This window comes from Pieris napi, chromosome 14 (genome assembly GCF_905475465.1).
Source record: "Pieris napi chromosome 14, ilPieNapi1.2, whole genome shotgun sequence".
Classification (NCBI taxonomy): Eukaryota; Metazoa; Arthropoda; class Insecta; order Lepidoptera; family Pieridae; genus Pieris; species Pieris napi.
The window spans coordinates 6,853,972-6,875,285 of record NC_062247.1 but is presented as its reverse complement, the minus strand read 5'-3'; the positions used below and the strand labels follow the sequence as shown (position 1 = coordinate 6,875,285).

Genomic DNA, 21,314 nt, shown 5'->3' with positions numbered 1-21,314 from the left:
CCCAATTGATTTCCCCTGTCTTTCTTTCGTAAATAGCTTTCCAATCCAAAGGGGGACTTATTACATTTCGATGACATGACGAATTGGAGATGACAAGAAGGGCATGTATACAATTGACCGCAAGTAATAAAAATAATTAAGAAACTTCTCTAATAAAGAGTTATCTGATGAAGAGATAGAAGTTTAATTGTTTCAAATAACTATTACGTTAGCCTTGATCGAACACAAACTTGCAATTATTATTAAATTACCTAAATATATTATACCTTTTTTATTTAAGAAATATTAAACCAAGTTACATGTCTAAAAAGCTTGGTTATTTAAAAACAAATGTATTTGTTGGAGTGTGGACAATTCCCTACGTTGAAATACCTAATCATCATTAAGTATTACCTCAATAGGACTTTTAATTTACAATCAACACGTGCATACAGTTGCGTTAATAACCTCTTTTTTGGAAGTCATAAAAATAGACGCAGTAATGTGCCTATTGAAAGTTCATATGACTTCGCACAATACAGAAAGACATGAAAGGAGATAATGGAATAAACGAATTGCATGATCCCTATTCCGGTAACAAAACGAAAATAAACATGCGGGTAAATTGTCAAGTTCGCGTTCAAATGGGGTGTTTGTCTATTTCTGAACTGCTGTTATTCTTTTTCACGTCTAACAAACAGGTTTGTTGAACTCTCGATTGTAACTCCTAGAGTACGCTTGATTGATTATAAATTAGGATTTATTAGGTGCAAGGCGGTAGTGTGGGTCTAGTGAATAAGTTATCAACGCTGAGTGTATTCGAATCTAAATTGTGAAGAAAAAAAATTAAAAAAAAAAAACAGTTATAGGTGACTGAACTGAACACGCAGAGTTAGCCACTAGGACACTTAACATATAGTTACATATTACAAACACTCATTAACTCACGCGTGATATGCATCGCATTGACTGTTTGTTAAAAAATATAAAGATAAGAAATTGTTGTAAACAAATTGTTGTAATTAAAAGAAAATTATTAAATTTGTTATGGAATTAAGTATAAAGTTAGTTAACGGAAGAGCTGGGCACCCAAACACAGGTATTTTTTACTTAAAAGGGTTCCAAATCTTTATACGTGCATTTAACTCAACCTCAAAATAACTTTATTCATATAGGTAACCAAGTACACTTATGAATGTCAACAGAAAAGATGTTAAATTGATACAACATTTACTAATTAAGATGGCACATCAAGTTAAACCAGATATTGTAAGAACCCGGGGGAGCCTTATGAGTTAGCTGTCATATTCTGCGGTAGGTAGGTATGAGTTATTGTCTGTGGTAAGTAGGATAAACATAATTTATATCGGGTTTACAACGTCCTGTTGAAAATAGAATAAGTTATATTTAGAATAAAAATCATCGTCATTTTAGTTTGTATAGACTTTCGTGTTATCATCAATGTTATAATTAATTTTTACTTTTTGTTGTTTTATTATTTAATCTAGAACAATTATTAATTACTGTTCTAACACATTTAACTAAACCATATACCATATATAGATATTCGGATATCAGACAAGAATAAAATAAATAAGAACTGACGGACTGTTACTTTAGTTCAGAATTATATTGTTAAACAAAACACTTATTTGTAGCTTAGTGGTACGCACATAGCTTATAACCGGCAGGCGCTGACTTTAATATCCGCCAAAGCAATATTTTTTTATGTGAAGACAGATGTATCGTATTCAATAAAATAGTCTCGTCTAAACACAGTAGATTAGGGACTACTTTTATGCATCTAATAAAAACCTAACCTTACCTAAACTCTATATACATTAAGAAGCTGGTTTGCAATTGCTAAAGAACACATTTAATCTCTAAGGACGCATTTAGGCGTTAGTACCGTTCATGTCATCATTTTCAAATTAACAGATAACGAGTATTCGTGTTTCCGAAATTTGCAGCACAAATACCCCTGTGATGCATTAATAATGTTATCTAAGGTAATTTATTCGTACATTACGAATCAATGCGTAATTAAAATGCAAATCGTCCCTTCCCTGGACAAGTGCGTTAGCACTTTCGCAAATAGCAAGTGCTACGGTATAAAGAGAATAACGGAATAGAGAAAGATTATTTGGTTTATATTCGCCATTTTGACACGCCACCTTTTTAAAAACATTTAATTACCCTCCGTTGGATTTTTAGCCAACTATGCCGCATAGAAAACAGATTAACTAACATTAACTACTAAGAAATTATATGGAAAAAAATACTACGTATATTATGTCTTTATACTAATGTGATTCTGAATTTAGATAGATTTCGGCTTCTGCGGCTTCCTTCACTGTTTATGTTTTATAAGCAGGAAGCTAAAGTCAGATAGTTTTTTAACATTTGAATCCAGAACCTCAATGTCAAATAAACAAAAAAAATTGAAATTTTTACACCTCTATTTAAATACAATTGATAAAATTTATAAACATGTTGTAATGACACGCGCACAAAACTACATTAGTATGCGTAAAGTGTTGTGCTTAACACTTTAGTTTGATATCGAATATGTTACGTTTTGTACTAGTTTTTTACGAAAGGGAACAATTATTCCAAAGTGTCAGTGGCTACGCGTCTACTTGATTGGTATTTCCACGCAATACACTAAAGTTTATTTTTATTTATTTATTTATTTATTTTTATTAAACAGGGGGCAAACGGGCAGGAGGCTCACCTGATGTTAAGTGATACCGCCGCCCATGGACACTCTCAATGCCAGAGGGCTCGCGAGTGCGTTGCCGGCCTTTCAGGAATCGGCAATTTAATTTGATGTTTAATTTTATGTACATGGAGCCGATGATTGTATATTAATGAAATCAAATCAACGTTAATTTAATCATATGTACGCTTATGAACGTCAAATATAAAAAAAGTTCCAGTTCGCAAACCAAGGACATAGAGAGCGAACTAGCAAAAAACTCTTCGACACTCTGTTTAATAACCAATTTTAATGTTTGCAATATTTCAAATTGTAAACTTTTTTTATTATCTTTTGATATAACTATTGGTATTCTATTCAAGATTCCAACCTCCCAAGTAGCGTACGGTATTTAATATTCAATCTTGAACAAGTTTAGCATCGCTTAATATTAAGAATTCAGTTTTAGTAAGTAAGAAGTATGCTTCACAATATTAATAATTATTAATTTTTTAAGTTCCTCATGAACACTTAAAAGTCTGAAAATTGAGACATTTAGGAAACTTTTAAATGTTGTACGTTTCTTGGACTAGATCCAGGAAATACTTGAAAAGGAATGCAGCCTAATACAATATACGTAGTTTCACAGGATCGATTTTCATGAAATTTCTAATAGTTGAAGTTTTTAACATTATTGAAACAGTTTATTTTATTATTAATTCGCTTATTGTCTCTAATTTGTATGGAATTTCGCACTACGAATGTAGTAACGCTAGATAGGCCGTTGTCCATGACCCAAAGTTTATATTAGAACACTATCACCTTTGTAATAAAAAACTAAAGCTCTTTGTAATATGCCGACACATTTAAATTGCCGTAAATTTAGTGAATTAAAACAATTTCGAGAACGATACGGTTATTGTAGCGTATTAAGGCTAAGCGGAAAGCTTTGGAAGCTTTTATCTTTCCAATTGATAATATCTCAGAGATAGTAGATATTAATCTGAGATTTATATCTAATATCAATGATAGTTCACATAACGATAAATGTGATGAACCCGATATTATGAGTTCAACAGAGCTGAGAAAGCCTTGATAAAGCCATGTATTTAGATTTAAAAACATGAAATAAAACTTCACAAAAGCCCCGCTTGTATAGGTCAATAGTTAAATTGATATTATAATATTGGGTTTGCAACTGCCTACCATTGTACTGAATATAGGGACGTATCGCAATAATGGGTACTTCGATATTCAAATTTTTCACGTATATTACTAGAAAATGGTAACTCCATATGTTTTCTTTTTTCACCGGAAGCGAGTCTTCAGAGGCATCCGGATTCTGTAATGACTACGGCTTCCTAGAATCTTATTATGTCGTTAATTTATTATTAGCCTTATTTTGTTTGTCTTGATTCATCTGTACTGTTTATGAAGATTTATAACTGTAACTTTAAGACAGCTTGTTAATGTGTAATTTACATATGTTCAAATAGAAAGGTATTGATAATTAAGTAGATTATTCGATTTTCTTAGCTTAATAACCAAATTTTTCTAACAAATAATGAACAGACAGCGAAAAAAAGAATGTAATAAATTAGCGTTTATATTCGTTAAAAAAGTTTTATTTATACGTTTATTATTCGTGTAATCCATAGACAATATTACGTACAGACAAAAATAGGAAAATATGTCAATAATTTCAGTTTTGAAGTCTCGTACGAAATCGATTCTAGACTAATTATATCGTTAAAAATGATGGAATGCCTGAGGCAGATTAAAAACAACAGCAAAAGTACGAAAACTGATGTTAATTGCCATACCTATATTAGTGTAGATGTCGTATATGAAAATTCAAAATGCAAGTGATAACTTAATGTATACTAGCTAAGTAAAATATTAATGAGGTTTGTAACTTAGTGCGGGTGTTGCGTGCGGGATTAAGGCTACGCAGGGCCCGGGTGCGGGGATTAATCGCTACTGACATGTTCCTGATGGAGAAATGTCTCGCTTGACAGCCGCACGTTAAATGGTCTACATTAATTTGAAAATCGAATGGTACTCAGCTAACATTCCACGCAATTAACAGCGTCAGTACTTTAAGTAATAAGCGGACGAACATATCGATGTTAAAACGTCTTTTTAACCAACTTCAAAAAACCCAAAGGTGGACGTTTGTTTGTCCAGTCATAGAACCTACTTCTATGTTAAAGGTTCGTTCGTTGAACGATGCGCTGTTTGAAAATCGTTTGACGATTCATCTCTGAGGAGACAAAGTCCCTATACAGACTAGCTGACCTGGCAAACGTCGTTTTGCCATGTATATCATTTATAATAAAAAATAGGGGTTGATCGTAGAGGGGGAAAATTAGGGGTTGTATGTATTTTTAAATGCTGTATCATTAAAAAAAAAGAATATTTTTTTATCTAAGATTTTAAAAAAAATGTAGGGGTGGACTACCCTTAACATTTAGGGGGATGAAAAATAGATGTTGTCCGACATACCCAATATGCACACAAAATTTCATGAGAATCGGTCGAGCCGTTTCGGAGGAGTTTACCCACAAACACCGCGACACTAGAATTGTATATATTAGATAAAGGGTTAAATGTTATTTAGACTCTATTTACAAATATAATGTAAAAAACCAGTACAGTACCAGCAAAATATTAAGTATAAGTTATATACGACCGAAGTAATTACAGTATATTAATGACAAAGTAGTTTATTAATTATTTTCACGTATAAATAGAGTACCGTAAAATTTCATACTTCGTTAAATAATTGAAATCATGAATCACAACGAATGTCATAACTCAAACCGCGGAAACCAAATTCCCCTCAACTGTAAAACAACAAAATTTATTCACAAAATTAACCGTTTAAATTAGCTCCACTAATATCATAACAAATGAGACTTTTGTGTTACAAGGGAGGAAAATGAACTTCACGTTTCGACTATGAATGCTTGAATTAATTTAGGAAGTTTTCACGAGAAACAATTTCACTAACCTATCAACACATTAATGTGACAAAGCTGCGTTAATTGCCAAAATTTTCATCTTACAAAAGTCAGTAAAACCTTATTGAATTTTATACCATAAATAATAAACACTTTTTTATATACCACAGTCACGTTTGTACACTATAAAACACCAAATAGTTTGTAAACAATTTTCCCGCCTAAATGAGAAGGCTTTCGCGGCGGGCGGGCGTACGGCGGACGTTCACCACGCGACTGTGATGGGGCGGATCGATCCGCCCTGTAATTTCGTCCCGCGGGGATGCAGATGCATTCCCTATCTTTTACTGGATATGACAATACTTTAATATTAAATTATTTTAAAGATTCAGTGTATAGAACCTTAACTTTATCATTTATATTTGAAAATAAAATCTTATTGTATTATTGTAAACCATCGAGATTTCGATGTTTTATGCTTTCAGCCATTTTTTTTTATTCTCGAATAAAAATAACAAGGTAAAATAATATTTCAATAAATTTATTAATATATACAGTATTTTTGAAAGCGAGTAGTTCTAATTAATCTTAATTAGTTTTAATCGGTAATTTTATTATTATTTACACCAGTAAGATAAGAAAAATTTATATTTTCTAATGTCTAATGTAAAGTTGCTGGATAATATCATGTGAACCTAGCCACAATAGGCTTTGTAATCATGTCACGACCAACGAAGGCAATAGAGCTGAGCTGACTATAAAATTATATACGGAAATAGCAATAAATGATTAAACAAAGACCATACCTATCGTCTTTGCTTTACGTATAAAAATAAAAACCATTGGTGGACCTTTTTTTATTTAATTTTATCTATCGAACAAATACCATAAGTGTCAATTATTGGTATAAGATATCATATATTAAAATACTTTTCTTAATTGGATATAATAAGTTCAAACTGTTTTACGCCGTCTTTTGTACTGTATATCCGTAGACAAACAAATTGAATAACTCACAGAAGATTCACGTATTCGAATATAAAGCTCGACAGGCTATCTATTTGAGGTGAATGTCCAAAAAGGGAAAAGCTAGACACGACCACACAAATAGGAAAATTTAGATTTTTTACGAAATTACGAATTACGAGACATTTTCATGTAGCATCCAAATATATTTTCTCAATATTTAACAAACGAACAATGATTTGCGATTATAACATATTTACGGTTTAAGGTAATTAAAAAAATTACCTGTTCGTATTAATAAAACTAAAGTTTTCTATCCCAAAAAACCCTACCGAACAGTCATGAACTAAAAGTACTGTATAGTGTTGTAGTTTAAACAGGAAAATTTATACATACACGAATAACCAAAGTAATCCGAGGCTGTCAAGTTCTTCTCAATCCTACTTTGTTCACGTTACTTCGTTTCAAAAACCATCTGCATATTTTATCGTGTGTGAAAGATCGCAAGGCGTTTGAAGCCGGCTTACCGTTGTGCTTTTGAGAGCCTTCTTGTAAGTCTCAAAGGATTGCTAAATTTTACATCTACAATATATTCCGCCAGCACACTTTTTTATAAAAAGAAAAAGCAGTGATGCTACAACTTTCTAGGTCTCAGATTTCTAGATCTGTTTTGTAAGGATTTATTTTTTCTAAAAGGCAAGTATGTGATCAGTCTTCTGTGTCTGACACACGTGGTCGACTTTTTAGGTCTAGGGCACGCTGGTTTTCTCATTATGGTTACCTTCACCGTAGAACGAGTCGGGAATCGAACGCTGAAGCCAAAATTAAAACAAGATAACTACATAGTGAATATTACTAGAATCGTATTAACGACAGACTTAGTTATGTTTATGTTATATATATGTTTACGTTATCGCAATTATTTATCAATATTCTAAAAGTTTTTAAATGCTTATAGATGATCTGTTGGCCCACTTCTGTAAGGTAATTTCACATTTAATATGAATTACAAAAAAATATTGGTTGTTTGTAAAGTAGGTTTACGATCGAGATGTTTACGTGATAACGTCTTATTGGTGATATAAGTTTTTGGGAAGTAAGGAATAACAATTTTTTCAAATTTTAAATTACATCTATCGTTTTATTCACACTTTTGATGATAAATTTCGGGTGTAAAATGACAAGTTTACTTATTCGACTATGATATACATTTTTCTTCATACATTCACGGAATGACTGGCAGCGCTCGAGATGAGACGGGAGATCGGTCCGTCTCTCTCTCGTTATACCTGCGATCGCGCTCGTGAGGTTTTGGTGTGACACAAGTTTCTGAACATGTCACCCGACTAAAACGATTTTAAAGACGTTATCACGTCAATAAATAATAAACAATACTTTTAATTATTGCCAACAACAGGTTGTAAATAGCAAACACGTATCCCACAACCCCGATGTAGTGAAAACTGTATTTAAGGAGCCTGTGACTTCCCAGTTATATGTATCAATATCGAGAATTAATAACAATAATTATAAAAATTTAGTATTTGTGTTATTTTTCAAAAATAATATAACCGGTACAACATTCACCAGACGTGACATTTCATTTAAATCTCCTTACCATTTGAGTAACAACATCATAACGCACAATCGATACAGTGGGGGGTCATAATCCTAATTGATTATATAAAAATGCCACAATATCCTTTCCTACTTCAAACCCTATAATCGGATACATGATCTCCTTTTTGATAACAGGAAATAATGGCTTACGTTGCATTTAATCTTAAATCGATACAAAAAATAAAAATGTCTGTGCAATATCAAAACAATTTCTTGTACCTTTAGATATTATGAAATATATACGCAAAGAGTACGTTCGGCTGATTTACTGTTTATATAATATTAATGGTTGTTCACACCTCAAAGTTTGTTAAACCCTATATAGGTTTCCAAACCACAATTCTTATTACAAATATAAATCAAACTATTCTTATGATATAAACTGACCAAGGAACTTGGGTTATGTATTTGTGTTCAAAGTTTTTGTTCTTATCTTGAACTTATAAAAAAAACACTTTTTAAGTAACAGTTATAAATTAAAAAATATTATACATTATTAATTTAGGTTTTGCATTACATGAACTTAACGGACACTTAATTATTAAAACTAGATATTTATTTTTAAAATGTAGAGCTTACTTATCCCTAACTCATTCATCTTTTCAATGCAAGACGTGGGTATTGCTAGTATATTCAGATGCGTCGTTTGACTGATTGAGCCATTTTTAGTAGAGGAAGGGCCGACGCCCGCTCTCAGAATAGTACTATACTAATTATCGCCCCCGTCATCCGTCACTAACAGATAGGGGATCTAGACAAATATACGGTATAATCTGTGATTTGAATGTATCCAATTTTAGTTACACATTGCAAACCATGCTCACGGGACAAAATTACTTTATAATCATTGCAGAAAATAATATTAATGCTTTGTCAGCTTAAAAAAATCTTGTTGTAAATGTTTTGTCCTTAATTTACCTTAAAACAAAACTTAAAGAACCTCCTTTAACTAGTCGAAGGATATAAGTGCATTTATGTAAACGAAATGTCGAGAATCACTAAAAGTAGTCTATGGCCCAATACTACAATCTATGGTAGAAAAAAAACCTGGCATGAATTTAGCCTTGAAATTTAAATTTAGAACCAAAATTCGAAAACACTTATGGCCATTCCTGTATGAATTCTAAGAGTAGTATCAAACAAAACTGTATGTTGTTTCCGTGTTAATGACATACTACCATACTACGGAACTTCGGTACCAGAACAACACTGTGATCACGAAATAATTCATTGACAATTTTTACTTGGGCAGGTGATCAATCTACTACAAACACTATCAAAACAAACTACACGTCAAACTGATAACCTCCAGGTTTTTTGAAGTCGGTTAAAAGGAGCAAAAAGGTTAGTTAAAAACAAGGTATGCACAGATGGAAATCTGTTTTAACATTAATCCGATTGTTTTTACAACCAAATAAAGTTTAATAGAAAAAAGCTTGTTAATGTACAGTATATTTTGAAAATATTATAAGCCGATGGAAAATTTCACGCTTCAGATAAAGGCATTATAGTGCATGGATTTAAGCTTGAACAAAACGAGCAATGGATTATGAATTAAAAAGGATAAACGATTTTATACTATATTCATATTGAAAAGAAAATACAGTTTAACAGAGTTGAAATGATTGCTGCGTGAACACAAGACGTAAAACGTTAAAAAATGTAATCCATCTAAAATAAATATAAACGTGAATTAATTCATTATTAAAAACTGAAAACATCAAATTTGCGATATAGCTAAATATATGTAGCTTTTATACTAGGAAATAATAATATTCTTAGTAATTTTACATTCCCCTCAAATACGGCTTATTAAATCTATCCAAAAAGTTTAAATTGGATTTAAAGAAAAAACTTTTTAACCGGATTAAAATTGTAAATTTATATACATAACTATGTATATAAATTTACAATTCTTTAACATAAATTTAACCGACGTTTCGCGTGCTTTACAGCGTGCGTGGTCACGGTGACTGAAGACAAAAGGTGTTGGATGTCGAAAAGTATCACAGCTGTAGAAAAAGTTGCATTATCTGTATTTATTTCCCCGGAGTTGGTATCGACTTAGAATTTGAATTGGATTTAAAATAAACACACTTATGTTTATTTCCTATCTTTACAAAATAGTCTCGCCTCTACATTGAAATAAGTGTTATTGGACAAAGTATTATATTTAATATCGAAATTATCAAATTACGTAAACTTCTAACATTATTCATACCCTGTTTTAACGAAAGCACTGACCTTTCTCTTTTTATCACAGTGTAAATACAATTTGATAGAAAGGGACAAATGACGACTTAAGTAGTGGGATATAAGACAGAAATAGCTATTATTTATAAGAGGATAATTTAAATCCAGCCCCATGAAGAGTTTAAACAATTAAATATTAACCCTTCAACACTAATATAAAAATATTTATTGAATTATAGTTTTATCAAAATTATAATAAGTACGATTTTTCTCGTAGTCTTGCTGCAGCATTTGAAAAGGAAATAAAAATGTCGACAGTCTTATTCCGTCTAATTAGAAAAGTAACGAAGCGGCTTAAGTGCTACTTGCTGTTCACGATTAATCCTCTTTAAAACCTCGTTGAATATCGGTATTCCATGAGAATTATATTTTAGCACGTTCATTTTAACGATAGGAATATTTTTGTTTTATGTATGAGGAATATATTATCTATATTTTTTCACACAAAATTAAATTCTTCAGAAAAAAATATTGTGTTGTTTTATATTATAACTTACAAACTAAATAATAATTAATTCGTAACTAATGTTGCTTTTTTTAATATAACAGCGGGCTCACCTGATATTAAGGCCGCCTCCCGTGGACTCGGTCAGTGCGAAAGGGCTCGCGAGTGTATTTTAAGAATTAGTACGCTCTTTTCTTGAACGACTCTAAATCAAATTGGTTTTACATTAGCTTTGCCCATGTAATGTAAGTTAATAGTATACTTAATTAGCTATAAAACCTTAAGCCTTACATTGGGCATTTCTATAATACATTGGTGTGATGAATTTATTCTTCTACAAGACGACTAAAACTATTTTATAAGGTTCCCGTACGTGCGATTACTCAAACTCAAACTCAAACTCAAAATATCTTTATTCAAGTAGGTAACTAAGTACACTTTTGAATAGTCAAGTTAAATTAATCGTAAATTTACATTTACTACCAGTTCGCAAGTCAAGGGCGTAGAGCGGGTAAGACTATCATATGTACCTAACGCGTTATATTTTCTTGGTCTAAGGAGCAAAATGTGAATACATATCATTTATCTCAACAAACGCTTATAAGTTTTTACGTAAATCTTGTACAATGAGTTTGTACAAAGGGTGATCTTGGCTTAGTAATTACTGATGTGCCTTGAACTTTCGTATATATGCATTTCTCTCAAAGAGATTCAATTAACGTTCAAATAGGAACAACATACGGATATATACTATATTTAGAACCGTAGTCATTAAACAACTGACTGTCGTTTGAGACAACTATAATTCAGACAAAAGAAATTAACTGCTACTAATCTAAACAAAAATAAACCCGCGCAGGATGTGAGCATTTACCTTTCTTTATGAGCTGTAAATTACTATGAATTTGAAATAAATCGTAATGAAATTAATTCTGTTATTGAGTGATTGATTTATTAATATTAAATTTATGTGTTGCCTATTTTTTAGATAATGGTATGTTATGTTTCGCCGAAACCATACATATCTTAATATAGGTTGAGAATTGAAAAATAATTAAAAAGGAATGTTTATAGACACGCTGTCATGTTTCACTGTCGTTATAAGTGAACACATTGATAACTTAGATAGGGAGACGAAAAATTGTTGCTACTTTGCTATAGTACAATCACATTAATTTTAAATAAATATATTGTTTTTACTTGTATACATCTAGCTTGCGTCCATTTCTAAAGGTAATACTTTGGAGAAGAAGTAATAAGACGGGATCAAGGAAGCTTGAATAAAATACTATTCGAGACCCCAGAAGGTAAGTAAGAATCAAATGAATGCACCCTCACTCAGTCGACAAATAGACACTGGGGTCCAAGAATTCTGCCGGAAAAGCCAAAATGATGATAGACATAGGAATATTTAGATACGTACAATATAAAATATTACGTACAAAAAATATAGTGTAAGGGTCTGTTTCACAATGTACGGATAAGTTCTACATAAGTTCCAAATTAGCTATTTATTACTTATTAGTAGGATAAACACTATCGTTGCGTTTCACGACTGTCAGATAGCGCTATTTGTCACATAAAGTCCAACATAAGTTATGAGTACGATGAAGTGTCAAATAGCACAATTTATCTTCCAAATAATTTATGTGTTGCATAGCTATTTGGTACTTTATCCATACATTGTGAAACAGACCCTAAGTATGTCAAAATATTTATTCAACCGCAAAAACCAATCATGCGCTACAGCCCTTGGTGTTCGCCTCATATTTCTGTATCTGTTTCTTGATATTTTTTTCTTAATTAGCAAGCCTTTTGTGCCCGACTCTTTTTTCAAATTTCGAATTCATTCAGATTTTACTTCACAAAAAAGCACGCACGACCTCAGGGTTGAGAGACGCACATTGAAATCACTAGGCCAACAATCTTATGAGTTAGAATAGCATTTCAAAATCCTTACTCGGAAGTGTTTACATAGCAAACAATAATTATGAACTAAGCTTTGACAATTTGCTCAGTTAATTAAAACATTTGGCTTTTATTGCAAATGATATGAATCGATACTGTAAAAACTTTGTTGTATAAGAACATCTGAGTTAAAAGAAGCTGTCAATGAGCGGAACTAATGAACCTCGATAAATTATTATTAACGAAACAATTTATTTCAATAAGTCAAATTACCTCATCACAAATTTGTATTGTTTAGAAGTTTTTAAAATTTTAAAGTATTTTTACCAGAAACAAATTTCAAGTAAAACCAATAATTTCGGCATAATTCCATTATGCTATGATTATAGGTACAATTGATAAATAATTATTTAGTAAACGTTAGTTCTAAAAGGTATAGAAATACCAATTTTTTATTCATTGAAGAGGTAATATCAAATGTTATTTTTACCTGTTATTCCTCTATTCTATAAAAACTCAGCTAGTACTAGAAAATTTCCCTGTCTTATAGCATAAAGTCTATGAATAATTAGGTTATGGGTGCACGTGAGCGGCGTACCGCCCGCGGGCTCCCTTTGATTTCACATCAAAACGACTTTCCTAGAACATCCTCTGTTTTTATAGAAATTTCAAGAAGCTTTCACAGTTTACGTAAAATATTTAAATATTGAATGACTTGTTGTTCGCAGAAGACAGACCGATCTATAAATAAAATATTGGTGGCGTTTGTTGTATTTATTATTATAGGCAAGTAGACAATCGGGGGCCCAGTCTGTTATTTACAATTGTGTTACCTATAGTGTGAAGACCACTGAGTTGTTACGTTCGCAAAAATAGGTAGCCTGCTTAAATCTAAATGGAATGATAATTGTATGACTTTACCATTTACTTAGACATGTTATAAATAGTAGGTACAACCGATCACAGACGAAAATCGGTACCGGCGACAGTTGTAAGATTGTTTCTCTAATGTGGAATACTTTAAAACTTAATTATTTGTCGTAAAATGCTGTCTAATGTAAAAGTAGGTATACATATGTTTATTTCCGGGCGTAGAACACTAATTTTAATGTAAATTTTCAGATAACTATAATATTACTAATATGCTGTATGCTGACTAAAATATAACTAAATACAACAGAATATTTATTTCGTAACTTTCTTCTTTGAAAATGCTTAATGAATAGTTTTAAAAGTGCATATTATATAGGTAAGCTCTTGATTAAATGCTGTCAAGAAAAGTTAGTCTTACAGCACACAATCATAATAGTAAAATTTTCTTTTTATTTTAAGTCCTTTGAATCTGTTTTAAAGTTTATGAAACTTTAAAAGTCAATAAAAAAAAGATAAATAAGAAATTAACCTATGTAATTGTACTTTCATTACAAATATGTATCACGTATTTACAGAATATACAGAACAATTTGAAACTTAAAATCTTAACTATACCTCCTCAATATCAACTAGAACTTGCTGAAAAGCCCAGACCTCTGTTAACTGCTACTGCTGTATTTACTCTTTGATTACATATTATATTAATAGATTTATTTTATAACTTAAATAAAGCTTTATACTTTGTATTATTAATTGCAACTCATTTAGGAGCTTACTCGTCAAAAAAAATACAACACAATATGACTAACAAACAAAGACATTCGCCAACACCATTGACCTTTAATAACCCACAAGGTGCTCTTCAAATTTTTCCATAAATGGATTCAATACTCCACAGGAGTTTAGATAATCTTTGTACTTTGGGTATACCAACTAGTGCTAAAAAGTTTGAAATAAATTATTGGAACCTAATGAAAAGCACAAAAATAATACAAAATACCTAATTGAGACTTTTGCTCTCTATAATTAGATATGCTCCTTGTATTAGGGAATTATTATACCTGATAAGGCCAAAGTTTTAAAGAATTTAAAAGACACAAAAAATAATAACATGAGCAATAGACAAAAAAAAATCTATGTAACCCTAAGTGCCATTATTTCCAACACTTCGACACCGATTTACCGGCCTTAGTTATTTCTACTAGGATATGGTTTTGGGTCATTAAAATACGGTCAAATACGAAGAAAGAATACGTTTTAGACTATAAAAACGATGCTATTCATCGAAATTTACGTGTGAGGCAGTATATATATAAATATAATACTCGTAGCCTTGTTATCATTTGTTGTTCATTAATTTGAGCCTACCCAATATTTCCCATTATAGACTATAGTGCAAGCTAGTAATAATTGTACTGTTTCTCATAAGTCCTTTGGCTACAGATTTAGTTTCTTAAATTAATGTAGTAGGTACCTATTTTAGTTTAATTGGTTTATATCAAGATCAAATTATGATTATTTAGTTCATCGCTGTAAAGTCAAAATAGTAGTAGTAATTAGATAAAAATGTAGCAATATGATACGTGCTTTGTCTTGACAATACAAGATTATTTTTAGGGAATTATTTGATACATAAAATTCAGAAAACTCGTCTATTAAAATTATACAAGAGAAAAGGAAGATAACGAACTCAACGCCTTTAAGCGTTAATTTAAAGTAATTAAAAAATAAACATAATTATAACGCTTAGTACAAAGAGATCATTTTGAAAATTTCAAAACGCTTTAATTAAGAGCGAGATCAAAGCAAACCTAAAGAAACAAAGTACGTTGTCAGTACAGTGTAAACAAAATGCAACAGTTTGTAAAAGAGCACTTTTGTAGCTCTTGAAGCAAACAGGTTAAACTCCACCATACATTCACTAAAATCACGGTATGAATGCAGTATTTTCAAATGATTAGCTGTCGCAAAAACATGCAGTGGTATGTTTAAAGGTGGGAACTGACCAACGTTACGAGGTGTAATGTAACATGTAATGTAAAGGTGGGAACTGACCAACGTTACGAGGTGTAATGTAACATGTAATGTAATGTTGTACAGCGAGCATTCGTGCAGTCAGTACGTCGTGTTACGTTGTTTTTCCCAGTAACACGACGTACTGACTGCACGAATGCTCGCTGTGTAACATTACATTACATGTTACATTACACCTCGTAACATTGGTCAGTTCCCACCTTTATGTTACACAGCGAGCATTCGTGCAGTCAGTACGTCGTGTTACGGGGAAACGAGCGAGCAACGAGCCGCTCGTTGCTCGCTTTGAGTGCTCCACCCGGCTGTCGGTTTTTTGGCAAATCCTTTGACTGTTACGCGGTTCAGTAATTACGCGTCGCACGTCGCGAGTGATCATGATTATGATTTTCTATAAATTATGTCTTTTTTAAGTACTTTTGGTCCAATTAAATTCAACAGTTCTTCAAAATCGAGACCTGCGTACAAAGTTTTTATACTGTCCAGTAATCATTTGGTTTTTAATATTGAAATCAATAACAAACCACCTCATACGCCTGTGTTTTTAAATAAGTTTTATGTCCAGTAACATTTTTTCTTCTTCTTAATTTGGATGAAACAATAATTAAATAGAATGAAAGATATCAACATTATCACTATCACATCTCGTGAACACTGGCGGCTAAAGTGGAGCACAGAGTTTTGACGAGCATGTTACGCCGATTTTAGAACACAACGTAACACGCTCGATGCGAATGCTACATTACACCTCGTAACTTTGGTCAGTTCCCACCTTAAAGGTGGGAACTGCGGCTCATTGCTCGCTGGTTTCCCCGTAACACGACGTACTGACTGCACGAATGCTCGCTGTGTAACATTACAATACATGTTACATTACACCTCGTAACTTTGGTCAGTTCCCACCTTTAGAGTAGCGTTTTATGGTAACACATACATTTCCTACCCTATCCAATTAAATATTGATCTTTCATATTGATTATACATCAATATCAAAGGTAGCTTATGAACGTCAATAAAAAGTATATGGTTTATCTTCACGTTTCGTATTCACAAAGAAATTTGACGTCCCATTCAATATAAAAAAAAATCCGAATAAGCTTAAAACCTTTTTTGCATTAATCCAGTATCAAGTATCAAAATTGTCATCATGAATGATTTTGTAAACGGTTCAAATGCACATAATTGTCCTTACTAATTAATGAGACAAAAGAATATGCGTTCTTTTACATGAAACGAACAATTAATTTAATGGTTCAGTTAAGCATTCGTTGATTGCAGGCACTATAATAATTGCCCACGCGTACAAAACACCATCATTACAAAAGCATCATATAACACGGGCGGTTACCATCCATTATTTTCACTAAATGGACCCATTTGGATATTAACTGCACGATTGCTTCCGAATAATGAGGTAGTGTCGAGTAATAGATGTACTTACATAGCCACTACATCAAGGGTGGAGAATAGAACAGGTATAGCTTTTATATTAGCGCCACCTAGCGGGCAATAGCAATATTATGTTAGTTTGTAAAAACAGCGCTACGGAATTCCAAATTAAAAACTATACAAAAATAATCAAATTCATTCTCAAATATAGTGTACAAAATAACATTTTAACACCAAAAAAAATATTTTTCTTTTCCTTTCATACGCATTTTTTTAAATTCTACCGTCTAAGAGATGGCGCTAGCAGTGCCTAAAGAAATATGATTTCACGGTTGATAAAGTTTAAATTAACAACTTGATAATCGACGTACAACACAAATAGTATATTGTATTCCTAGGTAACAAGTAATATTTAAAAGTTAATTAAGTAATAAATAAAACTAACCTTAATTTGTTCTGTTGCCTTTTTAGCCACATCTGGGTCGACGATTCTGATATCCAAATCTGCTGCACGGTTCTTGGCACTTTCACTAAAGACAGCAGCATTAACATAGTATTGCTTGCCATCACCAGGAGAGTTTGGCGACAATATACCACTGTCCGAATCACTTGCACTTACTTTGGGTTCACTTATTGATCTATCACTTGGTGGTTTTAGTGGAATTTTAGACTTTTCTGTTGTCTTTCCACTGGGTATACGTGATTTAGTTCGATCCGTACTAAAACCCGTCTTAGGATCAAATATAACATAATTATCTTTGTCACATCTCACTTTATTGTTCACGGTAACTGTATATTTTTTATTTGGGCTTAAATTGAGGAATGGATCTTCGCTATCTACTGGGCTTTCAGGAATTATGGATTGAATTTTGGGCGTTATTTTTGGTATGGATTTTCCATCGATAGTTCGACGGACAACAGTGTCATTAGTAAATTTCAAACGTACATATTCGTTTGATATTGTTCTTCTAACAGGACTGGCTAATAATGATTGAGGTTTAGCATCTTTCGCTTGTGTTTTATCTTGTAAAAAGTTTGGCTTCGGTCTTTCCATTACTCGGGAAGGTGAAAAAGGCAACTTTAGTTTTGAAATTACCTTTTTCCTTTGTTTATCTTCATTAAAAGCTATAGATTGATCAATAATTTTACTTTTATACACTGGTAGAACACTTGACTTACTTTCAATTTTTATTGTGTCTTTGGATATCATAGAATTTTTTGCTTTATCTAAAGATTTGTTTAATTTTTGTAAAGGCTTTGCTTTATGATTGTGTTCCAAAGTTATATTACATGATGCCTGTTTCAAATTATGTATAAATTTGGATTTTGTTTCGCTTGATTTAATAAAAGTTTTACCTCGGTCGCGTTTAACAACAGCATATTGACTTTCAATTGAACTTTCTTCCTTTGATTCTTCAAAAATTGTATTTATTATAGCTTCAACATCACTTTCGGAATTGCTCTGTGAACTTCGATTCTCATTTATAATACATGATATTCTTTGTTCTATATCTAATAGGGGATTTGTAGTCTCTTCATTTAAACTTCTTGTAGCACCAGCTTCGGAATCTGATGGTGTAACCACTTCTTCAATAGAATTTTGTGTTGCAACAGAATATTTAGTTGTATTTTCGGGACAAGAAGATCTTCGTTTAACTGTTCCTGTTTCAGTTGAAGGTGAATCCCAATCCACTTGTGTTGCTATGCACTGACCACTCTTTTTTATACGTCTAGGACTTGTCATTATAATTTAATTTCATGTTTAAAACTTGTGCTATAATTGAAATACTTCACTAGAGTTAGTGTATTGGAGCATATCTACGTTCGGAAAAAAAATGACAAATATTGTAATTCATGGGGTAAATTATTGGTAAGTTTATTATAGAGACAATTTCTTGGACCAACGCTTGTCAAGGTTTTGACAAATTGCTCTCGAGTGTCCACAAAGTTAGTTAACCCAATTATGTGAAAAGTAGGAGCAATAAATATTCCGAACCACGAAGGGTCTAGCCAATAGTTAGGTAATTAGATTCAGTGTTTGGATATAGCCTTGTAATTCCATTCTATAATATCTTTGTTTATACGTATAATTTTGCATTATTCATCATTTTAGTAACAGTACATTTTAATTGTAGGTATGTAGCAATATATAAAATGACTTTTCTAATTTTATAAGATTTTGATTTTATACATATAGAGTGTATTACGAGCAAGACATACGTGAAAGTTAAATAAACTGATAAAAGAGCACGTTCTCAGAAGTTGTCTTTACAAAGCAACTTGCCGAAGTCTTAACAAACTCTACGAATTCCTCTTCGATCAATTTGTCGAACGTACAAGTTACGTGCGTTCCTATATCATTCCAAGTAGGATTTATTTTTCTAGAAAAAACTTTACTTCCTTCTACGAAAATAAATCCATAGGAGTTCATAGTACTTCTACTAGGGTTTCAATCAACACAATTGTATGTATGTACATTGTACAATATTACAATGTATAGGCGACTTAGGCTAAACGGTTGTTAAGGTAGTAGTGGTAGTTTAATGAATTAAAACAAGAAGTAAGGAAGCTTGTATATCAGAAATGTATCAAGAATGAATGTAACAAATATTCTTAAAAGTCATTACTATGAACGTAACTGTGAGTGATTGCGTCTTTGACACAAGTTTTACGTTATACAAAATTCTGTTAAATGAATTTTCTAGTCCCATTTCAGCAGAACAAAGTTTAAAGGGTACGCGAAGTCGCTCTAGTTAAGTGATTTAAGAGCGCCACGCGACCAATTCGCGAATAACCCTCGAAAATACAGTTTCCTTGTATTATGGCAATTCAAATAATAGGATATATTTTATTTTAAATTGAATAAAGAGTACACTTACAAGGCAAAAGTCGTAAGACAGCATTCCATATAGCAATGTTCTTTTAAAGTAAAATAGTATATGTATAATAAGTTATAATATAGAAATTCTTCTACACACAAAAAAACAGAAAAATAGTTTTAGGTAATGAAAAAAAAAATGTGTAAAAAAATCAAACCGTTTCAAACATGCTATAAGAATTTTCCAACCAAAGTATGCAATTTCCCGATGCTATCAACATTGGCAAATGTGTCTCTTTTTATCCTTAAATGTAAGAAAGGGATAGATGCTTAAAAAGCCGAACTTGAAACGTGTATTTTCCTAAATAGGTCAGGAAGACGAAGTTTAAGGTGCAATTTAAGATTGGGGGAAAACCGAAAAGCCACGGCTTAGAAGGCAAATTAGAAAATTATTCGAAACCCTAACATTATCCTATTCTTGCGAAAAATTGTCTCCCATTTCTAAGATAAGGCGGTGTTTTATTGTTATAGTGAATTTAAGTACAATCTTTATACTGTAATTGCAATTGTACTAAATAATTAATTTTTTATACGAAGTGTGTGTCAATTATTAAAAAACCGTAGTAATGGTAGTAAGTATTGTTATTTTTACTTTTGGGAGTTTTTATATCAGTAGAATTAGTAACAGTAGACTTTGTCACAAAACTTGGTAAAAGAATTTCGTTGCATAGTAATCATAATAGTAAGTAAATAATAAATAATCATTTCAGATCTTAATGCAGACGTAGGTAATATTAGCAAGTATAACTATATACAACACATGTTTTTTTCTGTTATTTTATGTAATAACACTCTGTCTGTTTAAAAAAAATTTCATTACTTCAATATAAACACATATTAATGCAATTTCCCTATACAATCTAGTTTATGATATTAAAATGTGCGGAAGTTTTGACGGTAAAAAGTATTTAATCACGTGAAAATCGTGATCATAGTAATTACCGTGAACATAATGAAAGCATATGTGTTTACGTTATATAATAATTTTCACTATGTGTTAAAAAATATCGCAAACTTTACAGTAATTAAGACACGCTTCAATAATAGTTTAAGAGAGAGTATGAAAGATCTACCATATAACAATATTTTCAATGCAAGATTTAATTTTTATGAAGTTACTCCAAAATAGAACTGATATATTTCTGCCTTGATTTATATATCTCATTATAGCATATAGGTGGCCTTTTGCCAAACAAAAATACAACATTGTAATAATAATAATGTATTAATTGATTTAGATTTACTTGTTTGGTTTCGCCAACAAATATTTATTTATTTATTTCTTAACACTTCGTTGCAAATATAATACAA

At 31.6% G+C, this 21,314-nt stretch overlaps 1 protein-coding gene across 4 annotated transcripts in view; it reads right to left on the bottom strand.

Moving 5' to 3' along the window:
- Nucleotides 1-18,884, bottom strand: part of LOC125055878 (protein sickie) — a 162,077-nt gene extending 143,193 nt beyond the window's left edge. For all 4 annotated transcript variants that reach the window (XM_047658534.1, XM_047658535.1, XM_047658536.1 and 1 more), the window contains exon 1: nt 17,571-18,884. In XM_047658534.1, coding sequence (XP_047514490.1) covers nt 17,571-18,869 — 1,299 coding nt within the window. In that variant the 5' untranslated portion in view covers nt 18,870-18,884. The remainder of the gene's footprint in view (nt 1-17,570) is intronic.
- Nucleotides 18,885-21,314: the final 2,430 nt, after the last annotated feature.